The sequence below is a fragment of the Bos javanicus genome, chromosome 24, assembly GCF_032452875.1.
Source record: "Bos javanicus breed banteng chromosome 24, ARS-OSU_banteng_1.0, whole genome shotgun sequence".
NCBI lineage: Eukaryota > Metazoa > Chordata > Mammalia > Artiodactyla > Bovidae > Bos > Bos javanicus.
The window spans coordinates 4,308,196-4,329,554 of NC_083891.1; the positions used below are offsets into that span (position 1 = coordinate 4,308,196).

The 21,359-nt window shown below is 45.2% G+C and overlaps 3 protein-coding genes across 7 annotated transcripts in view; 1 reads left to right on the top strand and 2 right to left on the bottom strand.

Moving 5' to 3' along the window:
• Nucleotides 1–223: 223 nt before the first annotated feature.
• On the bottom strand, nt 224–10,010 carry LOC133237466 (uncharacterized). Of its 2 annotated transcripts, none has more exons than XM_061399526.1 (2): nt 9,745–10,010; nt 224–9,567 (listed from the first exon to the last, which is right to left on the bottom strand). In XM_061399526.1, the coding sequence occupies exon 2, from the start codon at nt 2,468–2,470 to the stop codon at nt 1,022–1,024; it is 1,449 nt and encodes a 482-aa protein (XP_061255510.1). In that variant the 5' UTR covers nt 2,471–9,567; nt 9,745–10,010; the 3' UTR covers nt 224–1,021. The 2 variants fall into 2 exon arrangements, with proteins under 2 accessions (XP_061255510.1, XP_061255511.1); XM_061399527.1 differs by having other exon boundaries at nt 224–2,450; nt 5,157–10,010.
• A 101-nt stretch (nt 10,011–10,111) lies between these two features.
• Nucleotides 10,112–15,536, bottom strand: TIMM21 (translocase of inner mitochondrial membrane 21). Its single transcript, XM_061399529.1, has 6 exons — nt 15,236–15,536; nt 13,340–13,402; nt 13,144–13,241; nt 10,825–10,898; nt 10,632–10,737; nt 10,112–10,529 (listed from the first exon to the last, which is right to left on the bottom strand). Exons 1-6 carry the CDS (start codon nt 15,534–15,536, stop codon nt 10,437–10,439), a joined length of 735 nt encoding a protein of 244 aa, XP_061255513.1. The 3' UTR covers nt 10,112–10,436.
• A 354-nt stretch (nt 15,537–15,890) lies between these two features.
• FBXO15 (F-box protein 15) overlaps nt 15,891–21,359 on the top strand; it is a 37,477-nt gene continuing 32,008 nt past the window's right edge. For 2 of the 4 annotated variants that reach the window (XM_061399522.1, XM_061399523.1), the window contains exon 1: nt 16,511–16,638. In XM_061399522.1, coding sequence (XP_061255506.1) covers nt 16,511–16,638 — 128 coding nt within the window. Of the gene's footprint in view, nt 15,971–16,510; nt 16,639–16,693; nt 17,172–21,359 lie in introns of those variants that run through there. The other 2 variants (XM_061399525.1, XM_061399524.1) reach the window with 2 other exon arrangements.

Here is a 21,359-nt window from a genome sequence, read left to right on the forward strand (position 1 = left end):
TACAGTCTATTAAGGAGCTAATAGGGAGAAGATGAGGAGCTGGAGGAGTGAGGTGGGGACTGGAGAGAGAAGAGGGGTGGAGAGTCAGAGAGTGATGGAGAGAAGGGAACACACTGAGCCGAAGAGTGTGGGGAAGTGCCGGTGCCAGCCGGCAAAGTCGATCAGGTCCCGAGAACGTGCACGGTGGGGCTAAGAAAGAAACTAAAGCAAGAGACTACAAAGATGGGGTCGAGAGGTTCAGACACGTCACCACGAAGGGACGCAGTCTGACACCAACTTTATTCAGCATCTCATATTTATACAGAAGAGCGTGAGAAAGACAAGACAGTTGACTTTTTTTTCTTGGTTGGCCTATACATCTTACAAACAGTCACAAGAAATCTTGAGAGCATGGGAATGGCTCCCTGTTATTATTTCTTACACCAGATAACATTTCTCTGGGTGTGAGAAGTTTGCACAGAACTCCAGGTGCCTGCAGTAAATAAGCGCCTAATCTCTGGGGTGGCGGGACAGAGAGCTATGTTTGCAAGCAAACCCTCAAGGACTGAGGCAGCTCCCAGAGCTGTGTCCTTCGGACAAAGGACCCCGTTCTCACGGGCAGCTCCCCGCATCTCCCCCTTTCTTTTTATATAGGCGCACGCTTATGTTCCTTTAACTGCAGACCATTTCCATAGATGGAAGCCTTTATGATCCATAGATAATCAATCAGTTTTTAAATTAAACAAGGTGCAAGAAATAAAACAGTTAAAATTATTAAGAATAGTCCTCCCATGGCTGCTCCAAAGTACCAAATACTATTGACAGTAGGTACATTTCGAAAAAGTTCTTTAACAAAAGACTCAGCTCTTTTTGCAACATCCAAATCAGGTCTGGGTCCATTTTCAATGTTCATTATTTCCTGATGTAGATGCAGCAAATTTAAGGAAATATTTTCATTATGCCAAATACCTTCTAAATGAGCTTTCACCTTATCCCGAGCAGTTATACTACCATTATATTTTTTGGGAGTAACACAGATCTATCAAAAATCAGCATGACATTGTACTCGTAATCTCAACTTTATACTTTGAACCTCTTCACCTAAAAATTTTACAACATCATAAAGGGCATTCAATCGATCCTCTAGCTTTTTGTCAATATCTTCTTGAGTCCCCAGGGCAACGGATGCATTTTGTGCCAGATTATTAACAAAAGTTGCAGTTTGTACTGATTGTGCCAAGGACAGGGCTGCAGTAATCAAGGGAGCAATAAGAGTTTCCAAAGCTACAAATCCCAGAATTATTAACCCTATTGCCCTGCGATAACGCATTAAAGCACCCTCTACTTCTCTCCAAAGTTCAAGTCCCCTTTCATCATACCAAGACCCATTAATCTTTATAGGAACCATAACAAAAGCAGGCTGTCTTAAGACTAAAACCCTAGTTTGATTAGTAATTCCCCTGACGCAGTTAGTTAAGGTACAATTGTTACAAGTTACATTATAATTTCGTAACCCAGGTTGTATTTTTACAGATCCTACTAGTAAAGCATAAGGGTGAGGCACACATGCACGAGGGTATCTCATGGTGAGATTCCACAAATGACCGTGTCTCACTTTTGATCCCACCTGAAGGTAGGAACTCTCACATCCAAGGGCGGCAGCTAGTTTCCAGATTTCTGTTTGGAACACTTTAAAGCCGCCCAAATTCCAAATATGGGATACAAAGTTCCTATTATCTTGAGCTCCAGGGTTTCGGGCCGAGTCTGGAGACCAGTCCCACAATGACTCATTTGTCCCAAATATGTTATAAACCGTAGCAGTTCCATCTCGACACAGTTTCCATGGTGCAGCAGTGACTCTTCCCCTTGTTCCAAAGTCGCAGAAAGGGATATCTAAAGGACCAGTTCCATTACGACATTGAGGAATTCCAGACTCTTTTGTTACTCCAGGAATATACAGGCTCCAACCATTGTCATAATCAGCATATCCGGACTCCCCAACAAAAAGACATTCTGTTGAATTAAAATATCTAGACAGACAAACAGGTAAGCGATCAAACACTCCATGATAAGAGAAATTAACTTGATTAGGAATAACATGTTTATCTGAAAAACCACCCAAAGCCACAGTATCATTAGTGTATATGGGAATAGACTGACCCTCCCAGCCCACCGGTTGGAGAAGGGGAGGGTCGGGAAAATAAGCCCAGTAAGCACTTGAATATTTTTCAGAATGTGTAGTATTAATCTGATTTAAGATAATTAATAAGGTTATCAGGAAGCTTAAAGGTGATATCAGATCGCCCTGCACAGCAACACGATTTTGTGCCTCTCGCATCAATGTCTGAAGTTGTTGCCGAGATGGTAATTTATCATGTTCTTGAATCGTCAATCTCCTCATCTGGTTTGCTAGAGATTGTCTCCGCTGTGCGTACCAACCTTTCCGGCAACCAGCGTGGCGCTTCGGCATCCTGTAGGAAAACACAAACATGCCCTCGTCCCCAGATTAGTACTGGATCTGGTCCATACCATTTTTCCACAAGTGGGTCTTTCCAAAAGACTTTAGGTCTTATTGTTTGTGTATCAAAGTTCCAAAATCGCTGTGCTGTTGAACAGCCACTTATGTCTAATTATAAAAATTTAGAACAAATAAAGCATGGTTTAGAGAGTTGGAGGGGGTATTGAGATACAATTTCCCCTTCTATAGTTTTTGTAATTGATGTTTGAGAGTTTGATGTGTCTGTTCAATGATTTCTTGACCTTGAGGATTATAAGGGATACCTGTTTTATGTGAGATAGACAATTGTGTACAAAATAATTGAAAAATTTTTCCAGTGTATCCTGGACCATTGTCTGTTTTTATGGTTTTAGGGGTTCCCATAACAGCAAAACATTTAATGCAATGAGCTATACAATGTTTGCTAGCTTCTCCGGATTGTAGAGAGGCATGTAAAAAGCCGGAGAAGGTGTCAATAGTAACATGAACAAATTTTTGTTTACCAAATTCAGGAATATGGATAACATCCATTTGCCATATATCGTTTGGCAACAATCCTCGAGGATTAACTCCATAATGGGGGACGCCAAAAAATTGAGCACATGTTTGACATTGCTTAACAATCTGTCTGGCAGCTTCTCGAGTAATGCCAAACTGAAGTCTTAAGCTATTGCTGTTTTGATGGTGTAAGCTGTGAGAAGTTTTTGCCATTTGTTCCAATTAAGGAAATATCATACGTGTAGCTTCGTCAGCCAAAGCATTGCCTGGTGCTAAAGGTCCAGGAAGCCCAGAGTGAGCACGAATATGACCAAAATAGCATTTATTAACTCTGGGGCAAATTAAATGTTGTATATCACGAAAAAGAGTTTGGATAGTAGAATTCAGGGTACCAATAAATGGAACAGTCTCAATAGTGTTTAAGGCTCTTATGATATATTGACTGTCGGAATATAAATTAAATGGAGCAGAAATTTGCAATAGAGCCTGAAAGACAGCAAATAGTTCTACTTCTTGAGCAGACTTATAATTAGTACGCCAGGTGGCAGTATTGCCCTGTATAATCAAACTAGCTATTCCATTAGAAGAGCCATCAGTAAATACAGTTAGGGCGTCGGCAAGGGGCTGAGAAACACTGATTTTTGGGAATAGAAATTGGTGATAGTGAGCAAATTGCAAAATTTTATCTGAGGGATAATGATTATCAAGCCATCCACTAAAACCAGCTAAGGCAATAACCCAATTTAGCCAACACCATTCCCGCCTGCTCATCTCTTATCATTTTACCAATTGCCTCAAGCAGGCGGGCAACAAAATCCTAATATGGCTCATCTGGCCCCTGGCGAATTTTAGATAAATCTTCAGTCTTTTTATCAGAATTTGGAAGCTTTTTCCATGTTTGTAGAGCCGCAGCACTAATCTGAGGGTAGGCTCCAGGCAAATAATCAAGTTGACTATTAGTGTCTCGATATTCTCCCTCTCCCACCATCATTTCATAAGTGGTGTTCAGTCCCTGTCACCGACTGATATCGGCTGTGATCCCACATTGCTCAGCAAACTCAGATTTCCATAGTAAATAATCTCCTCCAGATAAACAAGCTCGAGCAACCTGTTTCCAATCATTAGGTGGCAGATTTTGATTTCCTAAAGCCTCTATAATAGCCTGAGTAAACGGCACAGTCGGGCTGTATTGTGCACAAGCCATTTTTAGCTCTTTCAGTTGTTTAAAGGGCAGCGGCTCATAATACCTCTGCTGTTGAGCATTTTCAAACACTGGATAGATTCCTGAAAACCCGGAAATATGTTCTCCTTTTTCATTAGCTCGCTTAATCGCTTGTTGAAGAGGAGATAATAATATCTCACTTTTAATTTTTATGTTTTCACCGAGCAAAGAAGCAGGGATAGATATAAGCTCTCGTGGTTCTATGAAAGGCGGAGGTGGATCGAGTCCAGCAAGAACCGAGGGAGGATATGGTGGAGGCGCAGGCTGGCTGGAGTGGGAGTCTCCCTGTGCATCTTTTTTTACTGCTATAACAATCTTCTGAATTAAATTCTCCAGCTGTTCTTCAGAAAGCCCTGAATGCTTTAATTTCCCTTTTCCCGAGGGGGATTGCATGTTAACCATCATTTCCCAAGGCATATCCTCTCTATGGTACTGAGCCACTTGTTCATTTAACTCTTCCTGTTCATCAGAGCTTAACACATCATCACTCCCTCCAGCCTTACAAGCTGTTCCCTCAGGCACAGCATAAAGCGGCTCAGGTGGAGGAGCAGAAGGCTCTGCAGCTTCGGGTCCGTGGAATCCCTGAGAGCCGTTTGAATTTTATGTCCCTCATGTTCAGGATCCAGACAGTCTCTAATGAGAGTCCACAAAGAAAAAGCATCCACAGGAACACGATTGGGACCATGTAAGGAATAATATGTCTGCAATTGTTTTCTTACTTTTTTCCAAATTTCCAGACTAACTGTTCCTTCCTCTGGAAACCAAGGACAAACCTCTTCTATAAAAAGTAAAAACTTCTCTAGCTATAACTTATTTACATGAATTCCCCTACCTTTTAACATAGTTTTCAACATATGTACAAATAACTGGCGGCTATTGCATTGTCCCATGATGTATTACTCTCGACAATCACCCTCCCTGCCCTTTACTTTAATTAATTAGGAATTCCTCTTTACTTACCTCAATCTTGGTGGGCAGCGGTCGTCGTCGCGCTCCGATTCTCAAGTCCCTGTTCAGGCGCCATCTGCCGGTGCCAGCTGGCAAAGTCGATCAGGTCCCGAGAACGTGCACGGCGGGGCTAAGAAAGAAACTAAAGCAAGAGACTACAAAGATGGGGTCGAGAGGTTCAGACACGTCACCACGAAGGGACGCAGTCTGACACCAACTTTATTCAGCATCTCATATTTATACAGAAGAGTGTGAGAAAGACAAGACAGTTGACTTTTTTTTCTTGGTTGGCCTATACATCTTACAAACAGTCACAAGAAATCTTGAGAGCATGGGAATGGCTCCCTGTTATTATTTCTTACACCAGATAACATTTCTCTGGGCGTGAGAAGTTTGCACAGAACTCCAGGTGCCTGCAGTAAATAAGCGCCTAATCTCTGGGGTGGCGGGACAGAGAGCTATGTTTGCAAGCAAACCCTCAAGGACTGAGGCAGCTCCCAGAGCTGTGTCCTTCGGACAAAGGACCCCGTTCTCACGGGCAGCTCCCCGAAGGGAAGCTGAGCTGTGATGGATTTAAGTGGGAGAGACCGCATCCCACTGTTCCCCTGGGGACTGAGCTTCTGGGCGAAGATGCCTGGGTACTGAGCGAGTGGCCCCTGTGTGCCCCTGCCCTGGGATTCCCAACCTCTACTCCTGTCTCTAGAACTCTGCAGGCGGCCTCTGCAGACAGAGGAGGGGTGCTGGCAGCTCAGGCCTGCAGCCACAGCAACCAAATCAAGACCACTTCAAGGACTGGAAGCAGTCAAGCCACAGGCTGCACTCCTCCCCACAGTCAGACGGTATGGTGAGCCCTGCAAGCAAGGTGGCTGCTAGGTGGCATCACTCATGAGAAGCTTAGCATATGTTCCGGCATGTCCTGGTTGCATAAATTTGAAATAAAATGATACTGTTTGTCGTGTCCGACTCTGCGACCCCACGGACTGTAGCCCACCAGGCTCCTCTGTTCCTGGGATTTTCCAGGTAAGAATATTGGAGTGAGTTGCTATTTCCTTCTCCAGGGGATCTTTCCAACCCAGGGATGGAACCTGGGTCTCCTGCATTGCAGGCAGATTCTTTACCATCTGAACCAAATAAACTAAACCAGTATATTAATAATAATACTAACGATGATGCCGTCATGCTTGATAAAAGACAGAAATGAACATTTTATAACTGACATGAAAAAGAATAAACCTGTTGCAATCCAGTTATTCAAAACTACTTGAAAAATGAAATATTTTGATGTATTTCATCCACTTTACATAACTATAGGTTAGATACAAGTAGCTATTAATGACCATGACATTTAGCTTAAAAGCTTGATGGTTTTTATCTGAATTGCTCCTAAGCAAAACTGGGAGCTTCCACAGGCAGCCCATCACACACAGCAGCTTCTTGGAAAAAATGAACAGCTTGGTCTTCATTGTCTGAGCCTCTTTGGTTCCTTGAGAAATCAACACACAGGCCTTCGTCTCCTCTGTAAGCAGGAATCTGCCGGCCCCACAGAGCACATGTTTGTTTGGTAGCGTTTCCTCCTCTCTGAGACAATGGTGACAACTTTGCTTAAATAGATGAACATCCCCGTGTCTCCGTTTGCACGTGGCAGGAACAGTCGGTGAATGTGGATAACGAGTTCTCATCACTGAGGCTCCCCTGGACTGGAGTGTCATTGCTGCCAAGTCACTTGGTTCTTCTCTTCCTCCACTGCTTTTCTGTCTTCTGCCTGTGACTTGATCATGGGATTCTCCAGGCAAGAATACTGGAATGGGTTGCTGTTTCCTTCTGCAGGGGATCTTCCCGACCCAGGACTGAAACCACCTCTCCTGCATTGCAGGCAGATTCTTTACCACTGAGCCACCAGGGAAGCCTGTGATGCTGCCACATGTACCAAATATTAAGTGTGCAATACATGCCCCGATGGATACTAGTTGCCAGAAATAAAGCCAGGATCTCTATAGCTGATGAATTTGACCATTTCAACTAATATTTCACTTTGGCATGCTTCCTTTTAGTACTATTTTGAAAATTCCTTAGATCTTCAATCCATGGAATGGATACATGCAAAATATCTAATGAGGTCTTTGCATTGCTGTTAACTGTTTTTAACAAAAGTTCCCCATAAATTCTATGAAAAGGGGAAAGGACAGGAAGAAGAGGAGAGGCATTGTGCAACTTAGCAGAGATCTTAGTAATGATGACTGTAAACAGCACTGACTAATCCTTTCCTAGGTTGGGTGGGGCATCTGGAAACAGGATTTAGTGGAAGAGGAGCAGATGCCTCAGCAGGTCCTTGGGGTGTCAGGGGAAGTGGGGGGCACCTTTCTTAGAAGCTCTGTGTATATCACTGACTGCCCCAGCATCAGATGCCTCATGTTGAAAAGACAGACCCAGAGTATCTGGTTAATGCAAATGGTTATTCTGAGCTGTTTATGTTGGGAGTTTGTGAGTAAATGTGTTAGTCACTCAGTCGTGTCCGACTCTGCCATCCCATGGACTGTAGCCCACCAGGCTCCTCTGTTCATGGGGATTCTCCAGGCAAGAATACTGGAGTGGATAGCCATGCTCTCCTCCAGGGTATCTTCCCCACCCAGGGATTGAACCCAGGTCTCTTGCACTGCCGGTGGATTCTTTACTGTCTGAGCCACCAAAATAGTCACACCATTTTCACTGCAAAGAAATATTTTACCATGAAAAAATCCTTTTTTTCCAAAAGTGCACAAAACTCTTTGGTCAAATCAATAGACATGTATCAAAGCATTAACTGTGCTTCCACTATCTGTATGATCAAAATATTAATTTTTTTCTTTGCATTTTGTTACATAGGACTTCCCTGACAACTTGGTAAAGAATCCACCTCAATGCAGGAGATCCTGGTTCGATTCCTGGGTTGGGAAGATCCACTGGAGAAGGTATAGGCTACCCACTCCAGTATTCTTGGGCTTCTCTTGTGGCTCAGCTGGTAAAAAATCTGCCTGCAGTGTGGGAGACCTGGGTTTTTTTGTTGTTGTTGCATATAAAGTCTTTTTACAAGCTGGTTGTTCTTTTGCTGCAAAACCATCTTTTGCTGATGTGTGTGTGTGTGTGTGTGTGTGTGTGTATGTATTCTGAAGAGCAGTATTCATGTTTTCCTTTTTCCAAGCCTGCTCCTACAGAAGTTTCAACCTTCCAGAGGCATTAGATGCACATTATTTTGGTTGTGATTTTGTTTTACTAATCCATGAATGCTTTCAGCTGTGACAATACTGCATCTATAATTTTCAGTCTTCTATTTCTTAGAGCCGGCACGCTACGACTTCAGCAGCTTTTAAAGTCAGCTTCTGAGAACTATGCTGTCTGTGTTTTAGAAGTATGTCTAGATGCTTCTAAGGCTTGGATTTAATACAACTTTTGAAAACCTACCATCTTCCAGATATGCTAAGAACTGAAGGTACAAAAATGAAAATGATACCTTAAAAGGTACTGTAAGGTTGAATGCATGAATGAGAATGCCTGTTTCTGGTTTCCAGTAACAGTAAAGAACAGTAGAGCCCCACGTCCCCCATCTAGCCAGCCGGCCCCACGTGAATGTGAGGACTTAATGAGACCGCATCTGGCAGGTGGTACTTTTGGCTGCACAGGTGTGTGACTGGGGCTGCAAAAGACTGATGTGTACCTCTTGGTGTACTATAAATGCATGGTCAATAACTTCAGGGCAAAAACAATGCCTTGTGACCCCAACTCTCATAGAAGACTTTTGAAAATGCCACTGAGGCAAGGACAAATCCTACCTAAGTGGTAGCTTCCATGACTGCTTTGCCAGGAAAGGAATATGAGAGGCCTGATTAAGAAAATTCCAAGTACCTGAGAATGTTTGGTAGCAAAACACAGATAAAACATCTTAAAACGGTTAGTTCTCAAATATTTTCAAATGTTCATCTCGAGTCTGATTCCAAAATAGATGAAAAGAAGCTGCTTTGGGCATCTTTTTATTCAGTTCAGTCGCTCAGTCATGTCTCTTTGAAACCCCATGGACTGCGACATGCCAGGCTTCCCTGTCCATCACCAACTCTCAGAGCTTTCTCAAACTCATGTCCATCGAGTCGGTGATGCCATCTAACCATCTCATCCTCTGTTGTCCCCTTCTCCTCTCGCCTTCAGTCTTTCCCAGCATCAGGTCTTTTCCAATAAGTCAGTTCTTCTCATCAGGCCAAAATATTGGAGCTTCAGCTTCAGCATCGGTCCTTCCAATGATTATTCGGCACTGATTTCCTTTAGGATGGACTGGTTGGATTTCCTAGCAGTCCAAGGGACTCTCAAGAGTCTTCTCCGACACCACAGTTCAAAAGCATCAGTTCTTCGGTGCTCACTTTCTTTATGGTCCAACGCTCACATCCATACATGACTCCTGGAAAAAACAATAGCTTTCACTAGATGGACCTTTGTGGGTGAAGTAATGTCTTTGCTTTTTAATATGCTGTCTAAGTTTGTCATAGCTTCTTTCAAAGAGCATGCATCTTTTAATTTCATGGCTGCAGTCACCATCTGCACTGATTTTGGAGCCCAAGAAAATAAAGCCTCTCACTGTTTCCATTGTTTCCCCATCTATTTGCCATGAAGTGAGGGTACTGGATGTCACGATCTTAATTTTTTGAATGTTGAATTTTAAGCCAGCTTTTTCATTCTCCTCCTTCAGTTCCATCAACAGGCTCTTTAGTTTCTCTTTACTTTCTGCCATAAGGGTGGTGTCATCTGCATATCTGAGGTTACTGATATTTCTCCCAGCAATCTTGATTCCAGCTTGTGCTTCATCCAGTCCAGGACTTCGCATGATGTACTCTGCATATAAGTTAAATAAGCAAGGTGATAATATACAGCCTTCATGTACTCCTTTCTCAATTGAACATCTTATTAGTTTCAATTTTATTTCACAGATTTTATACAACATAAAAAAGCATTGAATACTGAACTTTATTTTATTACATGGTGTAAAACTGTTAATAACAAAAATTTATCATAAAAGATGTTAAGTACAGCAGAAACTCTGACCATTAATGCAAAGATTTAACATAAAGTATGCTCTATTTCATGATCTTTCACTCTACGAGAAAATCTCTAATTCAGTTTGTCTAAATGTAACAACTACCCAGTAGCCTTCACTTTTATGAGTTTTACTCCCTCCTGTTTTATTCAAAACAGAGGCTGGCGGAGGGCTGTGATGATCAGAGCCTGCCACACTCATCAGGAAACACAAGCTTGCTTGTTCTTCTGATTGTCTCAGGATCGATTATCTTCAACGACAATAGTTCTAGAATAGGGTTCAAGTTCTACAAATATATACCGAAATTCATATTCACCACTTTCTGGGTTCTGGAAAAAAAACAAAAACAAACGAAAGAGCATCAAGGCCGTGCTTTCCCCTCGGCACCTCCCGTGAGTCCGGGTTCGGGACCCCTACCCCACACGGCTCACCTCCTTCACTTCAAGGTGCACGGTTCCCTGCTTCCCAGGCTCCGAGCCCTGGATGTAGAACTTCACTCGCATGTGTTTCAGCCCATCTTTCTTGTATTCAATAAAGCTGTCAAGAAAATGAAATAACACAAGCCTGACTTCCTTTCACTTAAGCCTCTCCCACCAGCCCCCCGGATCCCGGCTGATCCGATACCTAACGTGCTGCCTTCGGCCTCGCCGTGTCACCTCCCCGTAGCCTTTGACGGGCTCGCCGAAGACACTGATGACCTAGAGCACACAGACCAGGCCTGCTCCGTCAGGGTTATGGTTTTTTAAAGCTTCCTGGAAAAATATTTTCTGACAAACCAAGCGACCCCACGAACTGCAGCATGCCAGGTTCCCCTGCCCTTCATTATCTCCCAGAGTTCACTCTAATTAATGTCCACTGAACATTTTTAGCAACATTTACCCAATGGTGTCTGATACTAAAACTTATGAGAGCAAAATGATACTTTAGTCACTAAACACACATATAAAAACAAATGACCCTATTTAAAGCAAACCAGATCGAGGGGTAGGAAACCATTATTCCTAATGGGAAAACTCAATGAAGTGGAAATGAAATTTTCACTGAACTGAAAATGCAAATACTTTGGAATATTTTCATAAAATACAAATTTGATATGAAAGTAAAACAAATATTGCTTCAACTCTGGAAATATTTAGTTTGTTTGCTGAGTGTCTTCAGTATCAGAATTTTCAGACATAAAGAAAAAGAAGTAATAGGTAAGATGAGACATATTAAAGAACTATGTAACAATAGTAACTATGAAACAAATGGGACAATTCTTCAAATAACTCACTATAATAGATTAAACATGTCAGTATCAGAACATTAGAATTTTCTGTTTTTCAGTCAGTCACAGTGCCTGGCAAAGAACAGGCCCCTAATAAATGCTGACAAAATCAAGTTGTTAAAGTTTAATTATTCTTTGTAGAGCTCGTTCAGGCAGCAAATTAAGTTATGAGCTTGAAAACATCCCACTCCGCGTTTATTCAGGGAAGTTCTCTTTTGTTCCAAATGCTGAGGATCACTGAACGGCTAGCTTGTGAACAACGCAGCAACTCTTCATCTCTTCCAACATTTAACTACGTGACTGGTCATATTTATCATTGGAGTGTGTAAAGCGTATCTTTTCAGGTAGAATTAGGTTTCCCAGGAACTACAATGGGAACTTCCTTATTCCCTGCTGAGTTTCACTCAGAGTGGCATCTCCCCACAGCTCTCAGATCGCCCAAGTTCAGTACGAAGGAAAGACGTCAGAGACCGTTAGCTCCCGAGGCTTCTGTCCCGACAGGACTAGACACTGATGGAGCATATGGAGGCGGTGTCCAGGGAAACCCAGGGCAGGGCATGGATGCTGACAGGACTTATGCTGACAGCGTCTGCAGGTTCGAAACCTTCCCGCTCTCCCCAGGGACCGTCTCTTTGTTATTAGTCCTTGGTCTATATGAGAAACAGCCCTGCGATTTATGATGCTATATGCCATATTCTTTCAAAGTACAAGAATTAAGCTTTAAATGAATTAGATTTTTCAATGCCGAAGCTTTGCACCCAGGGAGTAAGAAATCTGGGCCTTCACAGGCTACACTGGCTTTCTCTCTGTGACTGGAAAGCCCTATGGAAAACTTCCTTCTCGATGGGATCCTTTAAAAAAAAAAAATCAACGCGGTTTTTCTGCGCCTGCCTACTCCTGGGGTGTGGTTCAGGCAGGCTGTGCTTAAGACATAAGATCTGGAATCAGACAAACTTGGACTAGGTTCTGGCTCTCCCTCTTACCAGGCTTCCACCCTGGCTCAGAAGGTAAAGAATCTGCCTACAAATGTGGGAGACCCAGGGCTTGATCCCTGAGTCGGGAAGATCCCCTGGAGGAGGGCATGGCAACCCACTCTAGGATTCTTGCCTGGAGAATCCCCTGGACAGAGGAGCCTGGCAGGGTACAGTCCATGGGGTCGCAAGGAGTCAGACACGACTAAGAGACTAACACGTTCACTTTCTCCCTCTTACTGGCTTGGTCATCTTAGCTTTGTTAATTTACTCTCTTTAAATGTCAGTGTTCTTCTGCACGCAGGATAGAGACTGAGCGCTTAGAGCCTGGGCAGAGTGTGTGGTGTGCACTATGCTCTCAGTAAGCTCCAACAATTCCCACTATGATCATGAGGTCATGGATCAGGTTTTTAAAAAGACTGGACACTTACTGCATGAGTTTAACATGCTGATATAGTCTAAGCTTTTACAATTAGAATTGAAATGTCCCTGTATGGACCTCTGGGTGCTGCCCATAAATCAAAGTATTTCAAGTAGCGAACAAGGAGCTAATAACATAATCAAAACCTAACCATTCCGATTTATTACATAAATTTCACCAGTCTTGGAACCACTATGTGACTTCTACCCACCACTCCCCCGGTCACCCCAACGTTTTTTCCTTCCTATTGTCGGAGTCTGTATAACTCAGCCTTGAAGACTAACCTCGGGATGTGATCTGCACTTTTCTAGGGCTTTCCCATATATCTTATTCGGACTAGATGAAGAAAAAAGTTCTCTGAAGATCGTGTAAAACAAGCCACCTGAAAATCACAGAAAAAGGAGATCTAGCAAAACAAGAACGAGACAAATGGAAAGTAAAAAAGACATTCAGGAGGTTTATACTTGCTGTGATTTCAACCTGTAATGCTGATTCCAATAAGCACCACTATTAAGTAGGTAAAATCTCTTCCGGCTTCTTTCACTGTAAAGAGAAAACACCCCTGGTTACATGTGTGCCGGACATGAGCTGGATACTCTTGGCTTCAGGATGTCTAGCAGGTGAGATGTGGGTTTGGGACATGGGAGGGGTCAGCGTGTGTTCTGGAGCAGCTGCTGTCAAATCTGCGCATTGGAATCACCTGAAGAGTTATTTGCAAAGAACCACAGCCGACTCTGGGAGCAGGGCTGAGGAGTTGGTACTTTAGGTACTTGATCTTAATGCCTCCTTACTGTCTAAGATGAGGAAATCCTTTGATCCAGTTCCTCTGAAGCCTCCCACATGAAGTGGCAGCTCATGCCTCCCTGTTAAAGGCTAGCTCTTCCTCCTGCTCGAAGACCTGGTGGGGGCTTCCACCTTGCAAGACACGTGTTCTGGCCAGGGTACAACGTAACTGGAAGGAAGGAGGAAACGGGCCACCCCAGCCCTGAAGTGGCTGGAGGCCCCACCAGCAGAGCCAGCTATATCCCAAGGGAGATGGGAAGGGGCGCAAAATACAGACCGGGACGAATGGGAGCTGACTGATCAGCACTCTCCGATCAAACACTGAAGTCTGACAAGCAGCCTGGGAGCTGGTGCACAGCTCGGCTCGTGCTTGGAAAGATGGAGCGAGCGGGGTCCACATTAAGTGAAGTAAAAATGACAGCACTGCCACAGCGAACTGTGGGTGTGCTCGAGTGGATGTCAGACACCAAGGCTGGCTGTACCGAAGGAGGGCCTGGAAAACACTGCTCACAAGGTGCTCTGACAGCCCTGGGGATGGCCCAGCACTGAAGCCAGGTGGGAACAGTCGTGACAACGAACAGCTCGGTTTCTGGACCTGAACCGCTCTTCACTCCTGGCATTCATTTACCGAAGGAAGGCCAACTCCATCAGGAGGCACTTGCGCAAGTATAAGATTCCCCTGGTCCTTCACCAGAGCCCCTCGGCCATTAACTTGGTGACCCTATGCTGGAAAAGGGGACACTTCAAGGTCCACTGGACAGTGTCTAAGCTGACATCAATAACCTAAGGAGTCTCTACGGTCCCTCTGTTAAGTACCTGTGGTGGCTATGTAATAAAGAGCCTGGCATGTAAGAGGGTCACAGCTGCGTGGACTTACCAGATGGTCATTTCCCTGATTTTCAAACTATAACTGGAACGGCTATACTCAGTCATCAGCAACAACAGTCCCTAAACTAGGTCCTTTGAGGTGCATTGCCCACCATACCATAATGAGTAAAGTCCAATGGAAGCCTCTAAAACTGCCTCCCACTGATCAAAATAGTAAATAAAAAACAGCACTGCATCTAAGGGCCATATGTCAAAGACAGCGCTATTCTTAGAGGCTAAAGACAGGTGTGGTTGTCCCAAGAGGTACTGGCATGGCTATTAGGAAACTGAGATTAGAAATACTCACACTCAATTTTTAGTTGTGCGAAACCGGGGAAATTAGCCTTATACATACTACTGAGTCCTGTCTGAAAAAGTAAACGGTGAAATTCAAATGAGATGAAGTAACACCTGGGAAATCTACTTGTCTGTTACAAAACATTAAACAACGGTTTTATAAGCTCTCTCCACACCAAACTAATAAAAGTTGAGAAAAATCTTACAGGCATAATTCAGCAAAGTTGCATCAAAATCAAGCGTCAAATGTGAGTTCTCAAATCTGGGAAGAAAATTGTAGGCCTATCTTCTCTGCTTCTGAACTGCCTTCAACGGTTCTACCTTTTAATTTGCGTGTACCGCTTATTCTCGGTTCTGAACTTATATAAAGGGCACTGGCAGCTCCCGTCACGTTTGCTGAGACTGATCGCTACACGGAATCCCCTTTACCTTTCTGTGACGTTGAGAGGACGGTTTCCCCGCCCTGACTCCTGTGCACAGACACTTGCTTGCTGCCGTCCTCCTTCGCGCTCTGGGGGCTCCGTACTTGCGTCCAAATGGATCTCTGGGTGACTCCCCAAATACACCTAGGTCGCGCCGTCGTGTTCTGCTCTTGCAGCCCCCATCTCCACCTGGGCTCAGTCTGCGAGCAAGCTCTGTGAGGCACAGAGTGTGGCAGAAACCATGGCTTCCCGGGGCACCCATGCAGCCTCTCCGTGCACCGCACAGCTCTCAGGAGAGTGCAGATCATGCTCCCGGAAGGCCGCCCCGCTCAGGGAAGACTCCAGCTGTGAAGAGGAGACCTTCGCGACCTGCCACACACCCGGCCAGACGCGGGCTCCAGCGCTCGCGCGCACACCGGTGACGCTGCACGGGTGTGCTCGGCAAAAACGTTAGCTCCAACTGCGTCAATCAAGACAGAACGTCTCCCGAAAGGAGCTGACGCCCACTTTCCCTTCCCTTCGGCTCTCCTTTCACTGGACTGAAAATACTTGGATTCCTTTCTCTGCTGACATTCACCTGATGTCCGGCAGGCCCCTTGCAAAGGGACCTGGAAGACCGCTAGGAGTTCTGGGAGTGGTAGTTCGAGGGCGGCACTCCTCCCGGAACTGCCGCGGCGCGGGACGCTCAAAGACTACATCTCCCACAGTGCAAGGCAGCCGGGGCGCGCGCCGATGCCGTAAGGTCTCCCACACGCCCCTGCGCGGACGCCCCTGCGCGAACGCCGCGCGGCTCGGTCTGACAGAAAGGCGGGGCTTTGTTGGTGGCGGGCGGGATGGGAGCCCCTGGCGCTGCGTACTTCAGGAACCTGCAAAAACCAAGTTCGCGGTTACAAACCGTCTATCCCGATGTCCCTCTAGAAGGGGCCGTGCCAACTGGGGAATTCTCGGTCTAAATGTGGCCCTGCTGTTGCCTCTGGGCAGACGATGTAGCCTTTTCGTTTGGTGTTCTTAAACAGTCGGGCAGGAAGCAGCCCAGACTACCCCAGAGCCAGCAGGTGGGGAGGGCGAAGCCGCCTCAGCCCCCGTGGGAGCACAAAGTCCAAGTTGTGTTCTCGCCGCCGCCAGGCGTCCTCGACGTCTGCGTCGGTGCCGAAGCCGGCTGACAGGCGGAGTTGTCCTCGGCCCCGCCCCCTACAGTAACTCTGCGCACGCGTCAGCGTCGAGGGGGCGTGGCCCGGGGTGGTGCGACGGCCCGGAGGAGGAGCGTCGGCGCTGGGTATCCATGGCGATCGGACGCGGCCGGCTCCTGCAGCTGCAATGGCAATGCCTTTTGGCGCGGCCCCCGCCGCTTGGCTGCTTTGGCTCAGCTTTCGCGAGCCCCGGGGCTGCCGCGGGGCGCGCAGGGTTCAGGTGACTCTCCGGGGGTGGGGTGGCGTGGGGGCGGGCTCCCGGGAGCCCCGACGGGATTAGCCCCTCACTCCCCCGCCTCCCTTTCTCTTTCTTTTCATTGATTACGATCTGTTTGCGCGGGAAAGGTCTGGAAGGACGGAGGGAGGCAGTGTCTAAAACTTGGAAGCCTGGGGTAAGCCCAAGTCACGGTTCAAGTCGAGGAGCTTCCCTGGAATATTCTGTCTCCTCGGTTCATTCAGTTAGTGGGCCTTGGGGCTACGGGGGCGTGCGAGGCCCTACACCTGGAGCAGCCCTCGCGGAGAGCCGCCGCGTGGACGCGTCCACCTGCGGGGGCAGGTGCGAATCTCCGCGCTCCCGCTCCGGGTAGCCGGCACGGCTCCCCTCCAAAGCGTGTTCCCGAAGTTATTTCCTAATTCTGGGGCCGGGTTTTTGTCTTTTTTATGACTTTATAAAAGTCGATTCTACTTATCAAAACATAATCAATTTTCTCTCCTGCACCCAGTTCAGGAACGGAGGACTCAGCCCCTAACCAGGTAACGCTGTTAGGCAGGTTGGTCTGGGAGCTGCACCTCCGCCATCAGGGCCAGGTTTGCGTTTCTGAGCAGACCCTGGGGGGATGCCTTCTGTTAATAGACAGACACCCCTCGGTGCTCGCTCCCTGATTCTCTTCTGCGGTCTTCCTGTCCAAGCGGAGGAGGGTGTGTGTATGTGTGTTGTTGTTGTTGTTCTGGTGACAGGGGGCTCGTCTTTGCTCCAGTTCTCTTGGGGTACCCTGCGCCTGAAGGGTGGTCCTCTTCTGCAGTCACAGAAGGAGATTGGAGGAGTGAGATCGGGAAGGGGTAGGGCGCAGGAGGCGGCAACTGCTTTCCAAAAGGAACTTCAGCTTAACTCCAAGGACAGTGGCCCACTTCACAGAGTGAGTGGCCCAGGTGTCAGAGGAAGTATCCCTGGTGCTGTCTTCATGTCTTATTATATCCCTTTCTTTCATCCTGAGCTGTTCCCAGCTCTGGACTGGTCTTCCCAGTTAGATTGCAAGGTGGAGGAATAGTGCTAAGGACCGTTTGCATTCTTGAAGACTCTCTTTTTGCTTGTAGATCTCGATTTATGGATATAGAAAGTCTGCCATATTATGCCTTCTAATAAACCAGATGTCTGTGTTTAAGCATAGAAAAGGATTCTGTTACTAAGCAGTGACTAACACTACACGACTACTACTTACCAGCTCAACTACTTAAGGTATATTTTTTTCCCCCTGAATCTCCAGGACTGTGTCCCGTGTCCATCCTGCTGGGATCCATTACCCCGTTTACCCTAGTTTCAGAAGCAGGGCCCCCCTCGCTAGGTACTACAGTGATAGTTGGTTCTTGAGAATAGCTGTAAACGCTGTACATATCACAAGCCTCGTGACAAAATGGCGACAATGCCTGCAAAATTTCTATTATGTAGGAAAGAAAGACAGGAATTTAAAGTAGGAAGATTGAACTTTAAATCAATTTGCCACTGTTACTAAAATTAGTCTTTATATATAAGGTTCTGTTAGTGGGAAGCAGGATGATTGTTACATGATGAATCTTCTATTACTTTGTAAGTTGAGTGAACTTGTTGAAATGATGTAATTAGAATGCCTGTAATTATGCCTGGCATGGAAGTGTGCATGGCAGTCTGTGATTTGGTGGTATATAAATTCTTCTTGGTCAAGAAAAGTCAGATCTTAAGAATGGTTGTAGTCTAAGTAAGTGGTTATTTTTAATGTCTGGAGGCAGAAAAAATTAGATTTTAACAAAGAATCACACAAAGTGTTTAATATGTTTAGATCTTTTTAACACAAAATATGAATTTGTATAAATAAATATCTTAAACTGTAAGAATATCACAGAAAGCTGTCAAGTTGGCGTAATTTCTGCTTGGTCTAATTTCTTTGATTTATCAGATATTAAGAATCAGGCCCAGAAAGTAGGTTTTTAAAATACTGAACTTAATTCAAAGCAATCAGGTAAAGTTTGTCACTTGAAAAAAAAATCGGTTTTAAACTAAATGTCATCTTACTAGTTATAAAGCTTAATACGCACTGCTTAACTTTGTAGCCATACAGAGCTTCATGTCATGCATGGGACTTCCTGTTGGTGAACTGTGTAGCCCTGAAGAATGTGCAGTTAGTTTATTTTATGGAGAAATGCAGATGTGCTCTCAATGGTGCCAAAGTCCAAAACGATAAGATGTATGGTGACACAGTCATCACTTAATTACCTCACTAGAGCCTCAGTCTTCTGCTCTGGCAATGAGGGGCTCAGGAGATCTAGTTTAATCATGGAAAAACAAAACAGGAACAAATAAATAGGCTGTACTTTTCCAACAGATATGAGCTAGTGGGCCGGGAATTCCCTCTTGACCTGGAACACTAGTGTAACAGTTTTGGGGAACAATGTTAAAGAAGTTTTGAGGTTTCTGCAGGGTGTGCTCAGAGGACCTGGAGCCCAGAATGCTTGGGGGCTTTGAGAATGAAGGCTCCAGCTGAAAGGATGTTTTTTGCTGTGATAGCTGTGCTCCCAGACCTTCTTGTGTGTGGGGTTCTTAGTTTTGAGATGAGAACAACAACCCTCCCTTACAATTCATTACATTTTCAGTACACAGGAAGTATTAGAGAGTACACTGTGTTCTCTCCAGTCTTCCAAGTTCTATTTAAAAACAAGCACCACCAAAAACTCTATAATCCCCTAATCTTGTGAATCAGATGTATTATCAGTTAATACCTTGTTATCTTTCCTGGCCGACTGCTTTTCTTTTTGTGTGTGTGTGTGTTTGGTTTTTTCCTCTGAAGAGAGAAATACAAACATAAGATTTTGTAATGTATGCTGATAGAATGTGCATTTTAGATCAATGTGTTATTAATTTAGAAAATATTTATTGAATGCCTTCTTCATGCTGGGGGTGTTGTGGGTGCTGAAGAATAGGCAGCGAGCAGACCTCATGCAGAAGCCCTGCCAGCACAGCCCTTCCACCAGTGCGGTGGGCGATGGTGTCTGGTGATGCGTGCTAAGGAAAAAAATGGGGGGAGCACCATGTGTGTGTAAAGTGCAGATTGGAGTTTAGAGGGCACGGCCGGAAGACCTCGGTGAGACGGTGATGTTTGAGAGTCAGACGCGACTGAGCAACTAAGCAGGTACACACTGCATGTAGGAGGTGAGGAAGCAGGCCGTGCAGACGCTGTGAACTTGTTTTTATGCAAACACTTCCACCTGTGTTGCAACTGTCCATTTTAACTGGCTGAATGTTGCTTACTTTATGGAGGCCATGGGAAAGAGCTGATCCTGTACTGTTTCCAGGGGCTTCTTCCCTGGTGGCTCAGCGGTGAAGAACCCACCTGCCAGTCCAGGAGATTCGGGTTTGATCCCGGGGTCAGGAAGATCCCCTGGAGAAAGGAATGGCGACCCACTCCAGTATTTTTACCTGGAGAATTCCATGGACAGAGGAGCCTGGTGGGTCACAAAAGAGTTGCACACGACTTAACGACTAACAGCAACAACCAAATACTGTTTCTAGTACTTTTCCCAGTGTAGGCAACTTTGAGATGCATGTTCCTGAGTGAACCCTTTGGGTTCTTTTTTTTTTTTTTTTGCCTTGGGATATATTTCTAGACCTGAAGTTCTTGGCTTAAAAAAATACCTGCCTTTGAAGGATCTCAGTATATACTAGGACTTGACTTTCCCTGCCCTTGGCACCAATCTGTGCTCACACTAGTGAAGGAGAATGCCTGCCCATCTGCAGCCAGGCCACCCTTGTCATCGTTTATTTGGTCTTTGCCACTTTGCTAGATTGAAACTGATGGATAGATCTATTAATTTATTTTTCTTCGGTTTCCTTGGAAAGGCCTAGGGTGATCGTTTTGATTTTTTTTCATCTTTTGATTGAAGAAATACATAATGGCAAAAAGCTGTTATCAATTTACTAATGCTTCTAAACAAATTTGTATTTGATCAGCCACAGCAGTATTTGTTTAAGTTATAAAATAGTATCTATCTGTGAGAGACGCTCCTCAGTCATCAGTCAATAGTATCTACCTGTGTACAGACTCACAGACTTCTGGGCACACTTGTGTAGGGGTCTAAAGGTAACCCATTCAGGACTGGATAGATATTGTTACTAAATGGAAGAGTAAAAAAAATCCTTCAAAGCTTAAGTAAGCTCAGAAACCTTTGTCTCCTTAAGATATTCTCTTTGTATAAGAAGCACAGGTTATCTAGAGTTTGCAGGATTGGTTAGCTGCTTAAAATAAGGAATGCTTTAAAAAACTGTGTGTGTAGTGTTGAATTGTGTATTGTGCCCCCTTCTCCCATTCTTCCCAAGTTCTTGTCTACCCAGAACCTAAGGATCGGCCTCTATTTGGAATTAGGGTCTCTGCGGATGTCGTTAGCTAGGATGAGGTCATGCTGGATCAGAGTGGGTCCTAAACTGAACTCAACTGCTGCCGTGTAGGAAGACACACACACCAAGGGAAGGCTGCCTTGTCAGGAGGGAGCAGAGGTTGTGGTTAGCTTAGCTGCCACAAGTCAGAGAGCACGGAGGACTGTCAGTGTCCTCAGAAGCTGGAAGAGACGGGGACGAGTAGGTCCTGGAGCCTGGGGAGGGAGCATGGCCCTCCCCGCACCTTGGTTTTCCTGTTTGGCCCCTAGGTCTGTGAGACAACGCGTTTCTGTTGTTTGAAGCCACCCTGGATCAAGGTA

Excerpts from the sequence above, each read along its gene's own strand:
- LOC133237466 (XM_061399526.1), bottom strand. The coding sequence starts at position 2,470 with ATGTTTGTGTTTTCCTACAGGATGCCGAAGCGCCACGCTGGTTGCCGG.
- TIMM21 (XM_061399529.1), bottom strand. The coding sequence starts at position 15,536 with ATGATCTGCACTCTCCTGAGAGCTGTGCGGTGCACGGAGAGGCTGCAT. Across the intron at positions 13,403-15,235 it reads CCTCTCAACGTCACAGAAAG|TGAAAGAAGCCGGAAGAGAT; the intron begins GTAAAGGGGATT and ends TTCTCTTTACAG. Across the intron at positions 10,738-10,824 it reads GGCCGAAGGCAGCACGTTAG|CTTTATTGAATACAAGAAAG; the intron begins GTATCGGATCAG and ends TTTTCTTGACAG.